The sequence below is a fragment of the Xenopus tropicalis genome, chromosome 2 (assembly GCF_000004195.4).
Source record: "Xenopus tropicalis strain Nigerian chromosome 2, UCB_Xtro_10.0, whole genome shotgun sequence".
Classification (NCBI taxonomy): domain Eukaryota; kingdom Metazoa; phylum Chordata; class Amphibia; order Anura; family Pipidae; genus Xenopus; species Xenopus tropicalis.
The window spans coordinates 36889786-36907517 of NC_030678.2; the positions used below are offsets into that span (position 1 = coordinate 36889786).

The following is a 17732-nucleotide window of genomic DNA, read 5'->3' on the forward strand; positions in this document are numbered from 1 at the left end:
GAAAATCCCATTCATTAACACTTTTACTGCCAAGCACGTATGCAATACATGTTTGTAGAAAAAGGCTTTAAATGCCAAGTACATATCACATACTTAGATAAATGGGAATCTTCACCTTGGGGCCCCTAAATGTCACATACTTAGGTAAACCTATACACAATGAGCATCAAAGTGTTCAGTGGACCCCTGGCGTTCATATTTATGGTCTTTTATCTTGGTACCTAATCAAATGTGCAAGATAAGATGCTGCAAATTAGAAGCTGTGAAGTGATTTTGAGAAATGTCTTCAAAATCGCCAACTTTAGGAAAGCTTTGTGGTTTGGTACTTTGCAGTAGAAAGAGATATTTACCCATTTTGGACTCTGCAAAATGTGTATTTTCAAAAAATATATGGCTTTCTGGGGTGCATTACCCTCACATAAACTTATGTAAATGTGTTCATTTTGCAGTAACTGAAATGACAAAAAAGATAGGGATATAGGGATATAATTATTTTGGGGTCCCTACATGTCATATACTTTGGTTAACCTATGCACATTGGCTATTAAACTGTCCAGTGGACACCTGGAATTCATATTTAGGGTGTATTATATTGGTAGCTAATGATATGTGGGAGATAAGATGCTGTAGACTAGAAGCTTTGAAATCATTTTTTAAAAATTTCACAAATTTTTATAAAAACTGATAAATTTAGGAAAGCATTGCAACTTGGTAATTTGTAGTAGATAGATAGTTTTGCCTATTCTATTGATCGATTCTATTGATGCACCCAAAAAATAAATATTAGAGGTTCTGTTTTAACAAGCTACTTATCTGCTTCAAATGGACCAGTAAAGGTAAATACATGTTCCTTATCTAAAAAGGGAAGGTTTTCGAGAGGGCAGATAAGGCTAAAACTATGTCATCTTACCACTTTAGATTTTAGCTCCTACTGGAGATTTTGAAGTGATTTTATTAAGCATTTTATTATAATCATATTCGAATTCCAATGTCATTTTCCTAACATTCTTTGTTGTGTTTTCTGTTTAGTACAGCGGAGGGAAAATGACATTTTTCTTTCAAACATTACATTACATTTATCCAATGCAGAGATATTTTTTGCTTCATGATGTGCCAAATTGAATCATTTCTCTGACAGAAGGACAATAACAAAATATAAGCGAATACGCTTGAGGGTAAACACATAAAAGTGGATTGGAATGCTCAAAAGCTGATGTATGTTGTGGGACTTAGTATAGAAAGGACAAAAATATATGTGTTTAAGGTAGAGTCTTAGAAATCAAACTGTCATCTAAAATAAAGTGATTCAGAGGGAAAAGATGCATGGGATAATAATGACTGAACTCTGATTCTTGAGTAGGGGAGTGGAGTCAAGTATTTAAGAGCATGTGCATTATCTCTCACTCATTCTATCCTCAAATCCTTATCAAGGTCACAGTAACAAAAATCAGTCCATGATGAGCAACACACTTGTAGCCAGGGTTTCCAAATAACATTGTTCCATGATAACTGATTATCAACCGCTTGAAGAGTCTTCTTATGATTTTCTGTTGCTTGCTGAATGGTTTCAAGTATTTTCAAAAAATCGGGTTCAGTTTGTGGTGTGAGAGGACTTTTTTCTTCAGGGTCTTTAGACAGGTCATACAGCAATGGTGGGTCATGGACAGTGACAAAGCTTCCAAAGCAGAAACACACATGCGATGCAAAACAGCCATTGGAATCCTTAGGCTGAAAGTTGGGAGTGAAATAGAACACCTTCCAGACTGATGAGCCTGAAAGAGAAAATGATTGGTCAGGTTAATGTGTAAATATAAATCCCTTGGAAACAGAAGAATGAAGTATGAAGTAACCCACTTAGCAAATGGGCATAAAGCCGTAACAATTTTTAAAGTGGGAAAGACTTATGGGTCCCATAGTACACTTTTCTGTGTTTGTTCTATATAATGGAAAGTGAAGGACAAAAAACAGTGTATCTGTCTTACTTACGTTAGCTATACTCTTATTTAAATACTATAGTGGTCATTGACTTATGCCCCTGTTTTTAGGTCTAGTGCCACTCTAGGCACTCGTGCACCCCTCAGGTTGTGGAAGTGACCATGTGCACACTGTGTATGATGTCACTTTCTCTAAGCGTGACATCAATTCCCACCTGAACTTACCCTTTCTTTTTGATCATGTAGGCACCTGTGGGCCACCACCCCCTGAAGCTGCTGCCCTAGGCACAGGTGCCTATATATAAATACACCCCTGGCAAGAGCACTAATTGGCACAAAATCATGGCTTTCTGCTAAGTCTCAAAGCAAATGCTTATCTGAGTTCTGCACCTTGCGCCAGCTAAAAAATCTATCTTACTGTATTCAGTGCCTGCCATAGGAAATAGCAACAGGTTCTGTAGCGCAAAGGGACTGCCAGCATTGTCTAACCTGCATGTCTGAACAAGTCACAAATTATTGGACAGGTAGCGGGCAGGAGGGGGGGACACCTATGTGTGTCCCTTCAAAAACATAGGGGTTTGCATCCATATTTTTGCATCTTACCTCCACCATGCACTGATTAATTAGCAATAGTGATGAGCGAATATTTTCGCCAGACATGGATTCGCAGCAAATTTCGACATTTCGCCATTGGCGAATTGTTTTGCGAAACTTCTGTGAAAATTCGCCACACGCAAATTTTTTTATAGTTGCGGGAGACAAAAAATAGTCCCGGGCATAAAAAAAAAAACCTTTGACAAATGCGTTTCGCGAATTTTCTTGCCGTTTCAAGAATTTTATGGTGAAGCCAAACGGCACAGATTTGCTCATCACTAATAAGCAATTAAAAAATATGCAAATGTAGGTGTTTCCTTTTGCTGAGAATAGTTATTCAGGAATACAGTAAAATACATACTGAATAGAGATGTAGCGAACTGTTCGCCGGCGTACTAATTCGCGCGAACATCGGGTGTTCGCAAGTTCGCAAATTTTTTGCGATGTTCGCAATTTGGGTTCGCCTTAGGTGTTTTTCCGTGTAAGCAAATCCCGTTTCCATGGTGCTAATAGTGCGAAATAGCAAAAAACCCTGCGTATTTCCGCTAGGTCTGCCAGCTGCCTTTGCGTATACATAGGAATAGCTTGCGTTTTTACGCAACGCTGTGTCAACAAAGTATTTTTCAGAGAAATTTTTGCCCTTGATCCCCCTCCTGCATGCCCCTGTCCAGGTCGTGGCACCCTTTAAACAACTTTAAAATCAGTTTTCTGGCCAGAAATGGCTTTTCTAGGTTTTAAAGTTCGCCTTCCCATTGAAGTCTATGGGGTTCGCAAAGTTCTTTTTTTTTTTTTTTGAGGTTCGCTACATCCCTAATACTGAATACAGTTTAAAAAGATTGTGCCACTTTAAGAGTCTTTATATATATTTAGCACGCTGCTTTACATGTGGCTGAATAACATTAATATCTGGCTATATATGCCTGTATGTTTACTTAATTTGTGTTTTCGGATAAATAATGGAAATACATCTACACCTTTCAAAGATTTTATTTATGAAAACACTGTAAGCAAAAGACAGCTTATATATCATTATTACCAGCGTGCCAAACATATACTGTGCCAATGACATTTAATGATGGTTATACATTTTTTTTTCTGTCGTAGTTAGAAATCAAGGCCGTGAAATATGAGCAGGAAAATATACTGTGCAGAGAGTATTAGAGAGCAAAGCTCTGAATGCAAAATGAAAATGGAAAGAGGAATCGGAACTACACATGTTGCATAAAAATACATTAGCTATTTAGATGAATTGAGGCAAGCCAAGATACTTGTATTAATGTTTAAAACATTAGGAAATATCTTTCTTTTCTGCAGAGGAAAGTGGCTGAAATGTAACACAAATCTACTAGCAAATATTCTGAAGAGGCATTAAAACATTTATGACAGAAGCAAAATGATTGAAAGTAAAACTCTGTTTTCCAGTTATTTCCCTTGCAGGTTCATTGACCTTAATATACAAGGCGTCCACTTACCCCGTACTGAATGAGGGAGTGCTCGGATGTAAGCTTTGCTTCTAATAGTACATAAACCAAATTTATATCAGTTCATAAAAAGAGCTTTACTTTCAGCCTATTTCTGCACACTGTCATTGGTGGAAAGTAATGGGAAATGAAAGCTCAACGTTGTTGCTGAATCAGGCAAAATGAAATAAATGAGCTATGTTTATGTTTTCTATCAAAACATCAAGCTAATTAGTTGTTTTCCTGAGAAAACAAGAAAAACAATTGTAAATATTTGTGGAACATATAAAAATTAAAATAATATCCGTCAGTAAAATCCATAAATATAACATTAAATCATCAGACACATATCTATGCAGTTGGTCATTTTGTGTTAGACCAATGGCACACTCGGCAGTTCTTCTGCCTTAGTTGGTCATTTTGTGTTAGACCAATGGCACACTCAGCATTTCTTCTGCCTTAGTTGGTCATTTTGTGTTAGACCAATGGCACACTCAGCATTTCTTCTGCCTTAGTTGGTCATTTTGTGTTAGACCAATGGCACACTCAGCATTTCTTCTGCCTTAGTTGGTCATTTTGTGTTAGACCAATGGCACACTCGGCATTTCTTCTGCCTTAGTTGGTCATTTTGTGTTAGACCAATGGCACACTCAGCATTTCTTCTGCCTTAGTTGGTCATTTTGTGTTAGACCAATGGCACACTTGGCATTTCTTCTGCCTTAGTTGGTCATTTTGTGTTAGACCAATGGCACACTCAGCATTTCTTCTGCCTTAGTTGGTCATTTTGTGTTAAACCAATGGCACACTCAGCATTTTATTCTGCCTTAGTTGGTCATTTTGTGTTAGACCAATGGCACACTCTGCATTTTTTCTGCCTTTTGAAGAAATGCTGGGGAAAAAAAAAAAATCCGCTTTTGGGTCAATGCCGTCACTGTACACACAATGCAGGGCAGAAGACAACACATCTACCTTTTCGGCGTGTTGAAGAAACACAGGCAGAAAAATGTAAAGTGTGCCAAAAATATTAGCAGCTATAGCTAACAATCCAAGAAAAGGAAAAGGGAATTCAGAGATGATATCCATTGATAATCTCTCCTGGTTATTTTATACTTAACATTGGATCAGCAGGATGATATGGTGGGAGTATAATGAACCATCTGAGCCATATGTCTTAATAAGGGCAGTCCATTGGTGGATAAGCTTTACTGGCAGCACACTGGCACAGTGGTTTGTACTGCTGCCTTGCATTGCTACCAAGGGTTTCCTAGGTTCAGGAAAGCATTTGAATGTTTTCTCCTTCCACACTACAGAACCATACTGGCAGGTTAACTGGCTCCTGTTAAAACTCACAATGGGTAAGAGGGACCTTAGAGTGTAAGTTTCATTGGGGCAGGAATTGATATGAACAATGTATAATCTCTGTATATTGTTTTTAATATGTTGGCATATAAATAAAGAATAATAATTTCCCCTAATTTTACTCTCAATATCCTGTGAGCAAGTCTCTCTGATGGACACACTGGGGGTCATTTATAAAATTTGCACAGCACAGAATTATTGGCACAGTGAACATATTTGCCCTGCCCATGTTTATATTTCTAAAGCTGGATAATTGCACATTTTTATTCACAGTGCGAATGTCTGCAAAAGCTTTTTAAATACGGCATATTCACAAACAACTTTTACAAATATAAATAAGTGCAATTCTCAGTGTATGCTCCTCACTTCAGATACCTCGTGTCCCAGGTCAAATAAAATTCAATAAATAACTCCAAAGTGCCCTCTTCTGCTTTAGACTTAGCGATGAGGTCTTATGAGGAAAAGAAGAAAAAAAAAAAAAAAAAATATAGTGTAATACTGTTATTACTTCACAATGTGCACTCTCATGTGCTTTTTAACACCAGTGATGACTTTTACTTATATCACCCTTTTGTGCCCAGTTGTGATATCCCTTTCCGATTGCCAATCTACTTACAGACCCCCTTGGGTTTATATGGCATCCAATTGGTTCGCTTGTAGCTCACGACTCTCTGCTTTCCCACCTCTTAGTTTCAGGCAGTGTTAGGAACCACTTCACATAGGTAAATTTCCAACTTTAGCAACTTTAGGTTAATTCCACGACCTTTCCGCTTCCCTTCCCCTTCTGTGCACTTACTGTGGGATAAATGCATACGCCATATGTGTAAAAACTTAAATACTTTAATATAAATAAAACTTCCCAATACACTCACAAACAGAGTATAGGATGCGCATGTCAGGAGTCACTGGTATGGATCAGGTGGCTGCTCCTTTTTCTTTCCCTGTTCCCGACCTGCAGTGTCGTTTCTGGGTTCAGCAGTCCTGCCCTGTTTAGTGCTCCTCCTCTGCGTCCTCTCTCACCGCTGACGCGTTTCGCCACTTCCGGCTTCCTCCTGAGCGATGACCTCACTACATCCTGGCTATGTTTAAATATCCCACAGTTCAAAATGTCCAAACTTTATTGTACCATTTGTTTGCACAATGTCTCTAAGTCCATGTGTTCACTTTGTGCTTAGAGAATTCAATCAATTCCAACTTTATAAGTATTAAAACAGCATAAAAAAACAATAGATTTTTATATCAGCATAAAACAGCATAGAATAGCCAAAAAAAATATTTTTAACCCTTTCATGTAAAAACACCTTTTTAACCCATTCATAAAAAAATTATTTTACATTTTTTTAGAAAACTTTTTAGGAATCACAAAAATGCCCTCAGATTGTAATCAATATTTAGGCCTAGCGGGTTTAATGTTTTTAATTTATATATCCACCAACTTTCTCTACGCAATGTATTTCTCACTATATCTCCACCTCTCCAATTTGGTTCTATTATCTCTATACCGTAGCATATTAGCCCCTTTGGGTTTTGGTTATGTGCCAGTTTAAAATGTTTTGAGACACTGTGTCTCTCCAGACCTTTCTTAATATTACCAATGTGTTCTCCTAGTCTCTGTCTTATGCTTCGATTTGTCTTTCCTACATACTGTAGGCCGCAAGGGCATTCTAGCACATAGATAACATTCTTAGTTGTACATCTTATTATTGTATCAATTTGAAACTCCTCATTTGTTACTTTTGATGTAAATTTTTTTGTTTTCTTGCCATATTTACACGCTTTGCAGGTGACACATGGATAATACCCCACTAAGCTTTTATCCTTTGATTTTGCTCCTGGTGGTATACAGCTCCTTGTCACCCTTTGTTTCAAGTTGGTTGCCCTTTTAAATATTATTCCTGGTTCGCTTGGTAATTGTTGATATAAATCTGCATCTAATTTCAAGACTTCCCAATGTTTTTTGATTATTTTTTTTATTTCCTTACTTTGAGGATTGTATTGTGTTATAAAGTCAAACCTCTCATTTCCTTCTATTTGATCATGGTCCTTATATACCAGCAGTTGTTGTCTCTCTAGTCTCTTAGTTTTTTCTCTTGCCTCTTTTATTTCCTTAGGTTTATACCCTCTCTTTTGAAACCTCTCTGTTATCACCTCTGCTTGCTTTTCAAACTCTCCTATTTCACTGCAATTTTTCCTCACTCTCCTAAACTGACCATAGGGTATGTTTTTAAGCCAAGCTGAGTCATGGTTACTTGAGGCTAGTACATAGTTATTTACATCTACTGATTTAAAGTATGTTCTGGATTGTATTTTTGACTGTTTCACGTATAGTTCTAGGTCTAAAAAATTTATTTTTTCTCTACTGTAACTCAGATCAAATTCCAAATTCATATCATTGGAATTCAATCCATTAAGGAATTCTTTTAAATCCGTTTCAGTCCCTCTCCAGACTATAATAATATCATCTATGTAGCGCCGCCATAGGGAGAGGTTTGCCTCCCAGCCTTTTAGATGTTCCCTTTCCCAATAACCCATGAATAGGTTGGCATAACTGGGAGCAAATCGTGTCCCCATGGCGGTGCCACACAGCTGTAGAAAATACTTGTTATTAAACCAAAAATAATTATGATGCAACACAAATTCTATTCCTTGTAAAATAAATTCTTTCATACCCAATTCCATGTTACCATCCTGCCCTAGGTAATAACTGATTGCTGCTATCCCCTGATCATGCTTGATTGATGTATATAAACTTCTTACATCTAGGGTTGCTAATATCATATTGTCCTTCCATTCTACCCCTTCCAGCAAGTTAAGTATTTGGGTAGAGTCTCGAAGGTAGGAGGGTAGTTCTCTGACATAATGTTGCAATTTTGTATCTAAAAAGTGAGATAAATTACTTGTAAGTGATTCAATTCCAGAGATGATTGGGCGTCCTGGGGGGTCTTTAAGACTCTTATGTATTTTAGGGATTGTATAAAATACCGGAAGCTTGGGGTATTTCATTAATATGTATTGTGACTCATTTGTTGTTATTACCTTCTCTTTTTCTGCTTCTCTTACCATTTTTTCCAATTTATTTTTGAACACATTAATAGGGTCTCGATTTAGTTCTTTATAGGTTTCTTTGTCACTTAGTAGTCTTTCACATTCTGCAACATACTTTTCCTTGTCCATTATTACAATCCCCCCTCCCTTATCTGCTGGTTTTATGATAATCTCTGTGTTTCTTTCCAAACTTTTTAGAGCCTCATACTCCTCTTTGGAGCAATTATTTCTTTTCTTTTTGTTGTTCTTTTTTACCATCTCCTCCAAGTCCTGCATTATTAGTTTCTCATATGCTTCAATCCCTTTTCCCTTATCTTGTTTCGGTATAAAATCTGACTTCTTTTTTAACTGTTTTTCTTTTGATTTCATGTCATAATTTCTTATTATTCCATCATTTTTCATAAAATAACGTTTCAATGTTAGTTTCCTTATGAACTTCTGAGCATCAATTAACAAGTTAAAAGGGTTAACCCTATTGGTAGGTGCAAAGGTTAATCCTTTGCTTAGTATCTGTACTTCATTGGAGGTGAGATCTACACTGCTGATATTAAAAATCCCCTCTTTTTTTAGTTCCTCTCTATTTAGTACCTTTTCAGTCTGAGGGTTATCTGTCTCATTTTTGTTATTTAATTCCTGCTGTCTATTCTTCTTTTTGCCTCTTTTTCTTTTTCCCTTCTGTTTCTTAGAGACCCTAATTCTTCTTTGTGTTTTTCTCTTTGTCGAAATTCTACTCCTTCCTTCTGGCTTTCTTGTCTTTTCCTTTTGTACCAATTCCCTTCTTCCCAACTCGATCTCATTTCCCTTTTTCTCCTCCAGTCCGCCATTCCCCCTTTCCATCTGTTCTGGTGTCCTTTTTGTCCCACCCCTAAAAAATTACTTCCACTATTCATACGCCATTCTTGATTATTTCTCTCATTATTTTCTCTCCTCAAACCCCAATTCCCTCTTCCATTCCATCCCCTTTCCTCCTCTTTCCTTTCCTTTTTCCTTTCTTCCCTCCTCTGTTTATCACTCTGTTGGGAAGTTTTATTTATATTAAAGTATTTAAGTTTTTACACATATGGCGTATGCATTTATCCCACAGTAAGTGCACAGAAGGGGAAGGGAAGCGGAAAGGTCGTGGAATTAACCTAAAGTTGCTAAAGTTGGAAATTTACCTATGTGAAATGGTTCCTAACACTGCCTGAAACTAAGAGGTGGGAAAGCAGAAAGTCGTGAGCTACAAGTGAACCAATTGGATGCCATATAAACCCAAGGGGGTCTGTAAGTAGATTGGCAATCGGAAAGGGATATCACAACTGGGCACAAAAGGGTGATATAAGTAAAAGTCATCACTGGTGTTAAAAAGCACATGAGAGTGCACATTGTGAAGTAATAACAGTATTACACTATATTTTTTTTTTTTTTTTTTTTTTTCTTCTTTTCCTCATAAGACCTCATCGCTAAGTCTAAAGCAGAAGAGGGCACTTTGGAGTTATTTATTGAATTTTATTTGACCTGGGACACGAGGTATCTGAAGTGAGGAGCATACACTGAGAATTGCACTTATTTATATTTGTAAAAGTTGTTTTGGTGGCACTAAGTGTAAAAATGTATGCATTTAGACACAATAAGAATTATGATATGGATGATATATTTGGAGAAAGTAGTGGTAATGACACAAGTAATATTAGTAACTTGGTAGATATTGAATTGTATGACACATATGGTGAATTAGAGAAATTAATGAAACAAGAATTGAAATTATGGTGGGACCAACAGACATTGGTAAGATATTTAGAGAAAGGGCGCATCCCTCGAGGTCTGAGAGTAATAAAGCAACCTACATTTGAGGAAGCAGATCCACAATTCTATAAGGAATGGGACCAGATCCTAGAGGAATGCAGCTTTTCTCTTATGAGATTAATTATTAAACGACATGCTAACCATTTACAAGAGGTAGATCAAAAAATAGGAGAAATAAATAGCAAAATAGAAGAATACATAGATTTGGAAGAAAGCAAAGGTCTGGAGCAACAAATGATAGAAAGGTTAACTAAAATGGAAAACGAGATTATTTTAACAAAGAGTAAAACATTTTTAAGAGATAAGGAGGATTATAAAAGAGGGAATATATTTGGAAGAAATAAAAGTATTAAAAATAATAGAGTGGAAAATAGAATTAGTGATAAACAGAGGAGGGAAGAAAGGAAAAAGGAAAGGAAAGAGGAGGAAAGGGGATGGAATGGAAGAGGGAATTGGGGTTTGAGGAGAGAAAATAATGAGAGAAATAATCAAGAATGGCGTATGAATAGTGGAAGTAATTTTTTAGGGGTGGGACAAAAAGGACACCAGAACAGATGGAAAGGGGGAATGGCGGACTGGAGGAGAAAAAGGGAAATGAGATCGAGTTGGGAAGAAGGGAATTGGTACAAAAGGAAAAGACAAGAAAGCCAGAAGGAAGGAGTAGAATTTCGACAAAGAGAAAAACACAAAGAAGAATTAGGGTCTCTAAGAAACAGAAGGGAAAAAGAAAAAGAGGCAAAAAGAAGAATAGACAGCAGGAATTAAATAACAAAAATGAGACAGATAACCCTCAGACTGAAAAGGTACTAAATAGAGAGGAACTAAAAAAAGAGGGGATTTTTAATATCAGCAGTGTAGATCTCACCTCCAATGAAGTACAGATACTAAGCAAAGGATTAACCTTTGCACCTACCAATAGGGTTAACCCTTTTAACTTGTTAATTGATGCTCAGAAGTTCATAAGGAAACTAACATTGAAACGTTATTTTATGAAAAATGATGGAATAATAAGAAATTATGACATGAAATCAAAAGAGAAACAGTTAAAAAAGAAGTCAGATTTTATACCGAAACAAGATAAGGGAAAAGGGATTGAAGCATATGAGAAACTAATAATGCAGGACTTGGAGGAGATGGTAAAAAAGAACAACAAAAAGAAAAGAAATAATTGCTCCAAAGAGGAGTATGAGGCTCTAAAAAGTTTGGAAAGAAACACAGAGATTATCATAAAACCAGCAGATAAGGGAGGGGGGATTGTAATAATGGACAAGGAAAAGTATGTTGCAGAATGTGAAAGACTACTAAGTGACAAAGAAACCTATAAAGAACTAAATCGAGACCCTATTAATGTGTTCAAAAATAAATTGGAAAAAATGGTAAGAGAAGCAGAAAAAGAGAAGGTAATAACAACAAATGAGTCACAATACATATTAATGAAATACCCCAAGCTTCCGGTATTTTATACAATCCCTAAAATACATAAGAGTCTTAAAGACCCCCCAGGACGCCCAATCATCTCTGGAATTGAATCACTTACAAGTAATTTATCTCACTTTTTAGATACAAAATTGCAACATTATGTCAGAGAACTACCCTCCTACCTTCGAGACTCTACCCAAATACTTAACTTGCTGGAAGGGGTAGAATGGAAGGACAATATGATATTAGCAACCCTAGATGTAAGAAGTTTATATACATCAATCAAGCATGATCAGGGGATAGCAGCAATCAGTTATTACCTAGGGCAGGATGGTAACATGGAATTGGGTATGAAAGAATTTATTTTACAAGGAATAGAATTTGTGTTGCATCATAATTATTTTTGGTTTAATAACAAGTATTTTCTACAGCTGTGTGGCACCGCCATGGGGACACGATTTGCTCCCAGTTATGCCAACCTATTCATGGGTTATTGGGAAAGGGAACATCTAAAAGGCTGGGAGGCAAACCTCTCCCTATGGCGGCGCTACATAGATGATATTATTATAGTCTGGAGAGGGACTGAAACGGATTTAAAAGAATTCCTTAATGGATTGAATTCCAATGATATGAATTTGGAATTTGATCTGAGTTACAGTAGAGAAAAAATAAATTTTTTAGACCTAGAACTATACGTGAAACAGTCAAAAATACAATCCAGAACATACTTTAAATCAGTAGATGTAAATAACTATGTACTAGCCTCAAGTAACCATGACTCAGCTTGGCTTAAAAACATACCCTATGGTCAGTTTAGGAGAGTGAGGAAAAATTGCAGTGAAATAGGAGAGTTTGAAAAGCAAGCAGAGGTGATAACAGAGAGGTTTCAAAAGAGAGGGTATAAACCTAAGGAAATAAAAGAGGCAAGAGAAAAAACTAAGAGACTAGAGAGACAACAACTGCTGGTATATAAGGACCATGATCAAATAGAAGGAAATGAGAGGTTTGACTTTATAACACAATACAATCCTCAAAGTAAGGAAATAAAAAAATAATCAAAAAACATTGGGAAGTCTTGAAATTAGATGCAGATTTATATCAACAATTACCAAGCGAACCAGGAATAATATTTAAAAGGGCAACCAACTTGAAACAAAGGGTGACAAGGAGCTGTATACCACCAGGAGCAAAATCAAAGGATAAAAGCTTAGTGGGGTATTATCCATGTGTCACCTGCAAAGCGTGTAAATATGGCAAGAAAACAAAAAAATTTACATCAAAAGTAACAAATGAGGAGTTTCAAATTGATACAATAATAAGATGTACAACTAAGAATGTTATCTATGTGCTAGAATGCCCTTGCGGCCTACAGTATGTAGGAAAGACAAATCGAAGCATAAGACAGAGACTAGGAGAACACATTGGTAATATTAAGAAAGGTCTGGAGACACACAGTGTCTCAAAACATTTTAAACTGGCACATAACCAAAACCCAAAGGGGCTAATATGCTACGGTATAGAGATAATAGAACCAAATTGGAGAGGTGGAGATATAGTGAGAAATACATTGCGTAGAGAAAGTTGGTGGATATATAAATTAAAAACATTAAACCCGCTAGGCCTAAATATTGATTACAATCTGAGGGCATTTTTGTGATTCCTAAAAAGTTTTCTAAAAAAATGTAAAATAATTTTTTTATGAATGGGTTAAAAAGGTGTTTTTACATGAAAGGGTTTAAAAATATTTTTTTTGGCTATTCTATGCTGTTTTATGCTGATATAAAAATCTATTGTTTTTTTATGCTGTTTTAATACTTATAAAGTTGGAATTGATTGAATTCTCTAAGCACAAAGTGAACACATGGACTTAGAGACATTGTGCAAACAAATGGTACAATAAAGTTTGGACATTTTGAACTGTGGGATATTTAAACATAGCCAGGATGTAGTGAGGTCATCGCTCAGGAGGAAGCCGGAAGTGGCGAAACGCGTCAGCGGTGAGAGAGGACGCAGAGGAGGAGCACTAAACAGGGCAGGACTGCTGAACCCAGAAACGACACTGCAGGTCGGGAACAGGGAAAGAAAAAGGAGCAGCCACCTGATCCATACCAGTGACTCCTGACATGCGCATCCTATACTCTGTTTGTGAGTGTATTGGGAAGTTTTATTTATATTAAAGTATTTAAGTTTTTACACATATGGCGTATGCATTTATCCCACAGTAAGTGCACAGAAGGGGAAGGAAAGCGGAAAGGTCGTGGAATTAACCTAAAGTTGCTAAAGTTGGAAATTTACCTATGTGAAGTGGTTCCTAACACTGCCTGAAACTAAGAGGTGGGAAAGCAGAGAGTCGTGAGCTACAAGTGAACCAATTGGATGCCATATAAACCCAAGGGGGTCTGTAAGTAGATTGGCAATCGGAAAGGGATATCACAACTGGGCACAAAAGGGTGATATAAGTAAAAGTCATCACTGGTGTTAAAAAGCACATGAGAGTGCACATTGTGAAGTAATAACAGTATTACACTATATTTTTTTTTTCTTTTTTTTTTTTTTCTTCTTTTCCTCATAAGACCTCATCGCTAAGTCTAAAGCAGAAGAGGGCACTTTGGAGTTATTTATTGAATATTCACAAACAACAAATATTTATGTGCAGACTTTGCGACCGAGTTACTCCACAACTTTCATGGCGGAAAAACTATTTGCTAAACTGATTTGGAAAATTGCGCATTTATATTCACAAAGTGAAAATCTGTGTTATATTCACACACAATAAACATGCACAGAGGGCATGCTCATGCACAAAGGAAAGATGGGCACAGCACTGCAAAATGTAAGCATTAGGGAAAAACATGTGCAAAACAACCATTTGCAAAAGAAATACGCGCTTGCAAAATATTGCTTGCAGCACTTCTTTCATTTCAACTAATGTGGTGGTTCTCCTAGTTTTTCTCGCTAAATCTTCACTATATAAAAATATTAATTTGCACCTGTAGCACCTGGCAAGCTTCGCTGTGCACCAGATTTATTATCAGCACATTCGCCAATTTACCAAAGGGCAAAGGAAACTTTTCGGTAGCAAAAAGCTAAGCACTTGAGAATTATTGCATCCTTTTGCCAGGCAAATTTTTGCCCAGACGAAGAAGCGAAAATTTGGTAATTTATCAAAGGGTGAAATTTTCTCTTCATTCCCCTTTTGGATAAAGTGTATTTCACCTGGTTCTGACTTGCGAATTGATGGAACTGGCAAAGTGACTGTATCAGTTATATAAAATCCTGCATTTCGACAAAAATGTCACATCCTGTGTCAAATCATGCATTTTTTAATATTTAAAGTGATATATATAGCATTTTCTATGAAAGATAGTGTCTCCAGAGGAAATTCACAATGAAATTATGCAGTGGCAAAAAATCTCGCCAGCATTCTTTTGCTGCCCCGAAAATTCATGTTTTATTGAATAAGCGTACTCCTCACGAATTTCCGCCTGACATGGTTGCACGAAGTGTGGCAAAGCTTCCAGAGGTGAAACTTCACTCCTTAGTAAATGGGCCCCTTAAATGGAATGACATGGTGGGGTACGGAAACCGTCAAATGACTTCATAAGGTTACTCCATCTGTAACCACCTTTTCTCTAATTTTACTGTCCAGTTGATTAGTAAAGCGGATGAAGTAAAGATAAGGGATAAACAAATATTTTCCTTCATCTGCTGAGCCCCAAAAGTGCATTACTGTACTGTTCTTAGAATAAACAAAATTAGGGATGCACTGAATCTGTTTTCTCTATATTAGGTTTAACCATATTCTGAACCAAATCTTATTTGCATTTGCATATTAACTAAAGAAAAAGAAAAGAAAAACAGCCACCTTCTATTGGCCCTAACCTAAATAAATAAAAAACAAAGTAACTAGGCATAGTAAAGTCTGAAAGGGATTACAATCAGTTTTAAAATGGAGGGGAATATTTACTAAAACTCCATCATTTCTCATTTCTTTTTTTTTTTTTTTTTTAAATTGTCACCACAAAAAAAGTTTTCGGACAAAACCCAGCAAAATCTCTAAAGTTTTGAGACAAAAGAAAGGACTTCAAGGAAAGGGAATGGACCTTTGCCACTTTTGCCATTGACTTCTACATGAACTGGCAAGTTTAATCTGTCGATTTCGGATTTTTAGCCATAGTAAATCAGTTGCAGTGTTTTTAAATTAGTAAATGAGCCCTGAAGCATCTGGTGTAAAGAGGTTTGGAGAAGCATCCAGCTACTCTTTGGTCCCCACCCATACACCAGCCATGCCTAAACATTGGCCTATGTAGCTGGGGTCTTTAAAGATTTTCTATAGAAAAGTGAGAAAATATTTAGCTTATTTGAAAAAATTACAGATTTGGAGGGCCTTTTTATGAAAATTTGAATTTGTGTAATTTTAGAGTATACAAAACTTGAATACCTTGAAGTAACAGGACAACAAACATTACCTAGGGCAGCTCCCAGTGCCTTCTACATGAACTTGACTTTTAGCTTTTTACTAATACTCTCCTCCCTTTGTTCCATTTGCATTAAAATGTTTTGGGCATAATTTCATTATTTTCACATCTTGCCTTGGGGGTCAAAGTGACTAGGATTTGTGCTGCACAAAAAATTATTGTAATTGCTTATTACTATATTGGCATTTTACATGAATGAAATATCCCTGCACCAGGCAGTTGCTAAGTACCCATCAGGTGCTGGAATAAAGTCATAAAGTTCATCAGGTGGCTGGCATTTTTAATAAAAGCCCATGTAGACAAGTCATTAGCTTTAACAGAGATCTATCTATCTATCTATCTATCTATACACACGTATGCTTTTAAAATAAGGTTGTATATTCCTACTATAAAATCCATTCAGTACATTGCATATTGTATATTCAGCCAGCATGTGGCTATACTAATCAGCACTAGAGTATTTATAGGTGTCCAGTTTAAGGTGATTTGTAACTTCTCACCTGGTTCTCATGTGAGAAATTGAATGCGCTAGTGATAATTATATCCCTTACCATGTCTGTTTATATGGCAGTTGTTGACAACTCAACCCCTTCCTCCATCCCCAGCAGCTATCTATTGTACATAACCTGTATCTAGTCTTGCTTGGTGATGAATATTAAATTAAATAGTAAATCTTTCACGCCATGAAAAATGACAAGCAATTGAAAACACCACAACTGTTTATTTGCTGAAAAAAAGATGCAGATAGCTTCTCTAATACAATACTAAATTGAATATTAGCTATTTTTAGAAGGGAAAGGCTCTAGAGATTTTAAGTCCTAGTTTTATGTGAGTCATTAAGCTGAAATTCAGTGCAGCTTGAAAGGGAATATTTTCTTCTTCGCTTTTCAAAGCTAATTTACTGTACCTGCTGTTCTTCTCTGTATTGGGAACTTTTTTAATGTCTTCATTTAGGTTTGTGTGCTTTTTTAAACGGGCACATGCTGTAAATCCTATGAATTACAATTCCCTCGAGGCTTATCTCTTAATGTCTTAGTTGTGTCAGAGTGTCTGATAATATTCCAATTACTATATGTTGAAATAGAACAGAATTATCCTCTTGAAGATTTCATAGTGCCCGTTCAAACATTCTGACCCATCACATTTCCATCTGAAAGTTTATTATTTCAGTAAAGAGCCTTTGGCACACAAGAAACAGTTGTGCATCTTCAAAGAAAGATAAAGACATCATGCTTGATTAGAAAGATGTACATATATATATATATAGAGAGAGAGAGAGAGAGCAGGAGTTATTATTTCAGGTGACAGGTGTTAATGAGATATTGTTAAATCAACAGCAGGCGAAAGCTTAATTAACACTGCATAACGCTCAGGCTCAGCAGATGAAGGTAGAAAGCTTTATATTTACTTACAAAGTTTGAAGAGTGGCTTAAAAAAAAGACAGCAGGTCTTAATGGTCAACCTATTTAGTACTGATCAGTGAGGCAAGCAAAGAAAATTGCTAAAGATTTATTTGCTTGTAGAGTTGCTGCTGGAGTTCCCTGAACTCTTTACTATCAGTTCAAAGTAGCCTGGTCCTTCATTAACCAATATTCCATCTTTTTAACAGAGCGTATTTATGAACAGGGTGCTAATTGTCCCATCATTTATCCCACATG

At 36.4% G+C, this 17732-nt stretch overlaps 1 protein-coding gene across 3 annotated transcripts in view; it reads right to left on the bottom strand.

Annotated features, from left to right (window-relative positions):
• Window positions 1–932: 932 nt before the first annotated feature.
• sts (steroid sulfatase) overlaps window positions 933–17732 on the bottom strand; it is a 106714-nt gene continuing 89914 nt past the window's right edge. For all 3 annotated transcript variants that reach the window (XM_031896683.1, XM_002938968.5, XM_018091434.2), the window contains one exon: window positions 933–1772. In XM_031896683.1, coding sequence (XP_031752543.1) covers window positions 1405–1772 — 368 coding nt within the window. In that variant the 3' untranslated portion in view covers window positions 933–1404. The remainder of the gene's footprint in view (window positions 1773–17732) is intronic.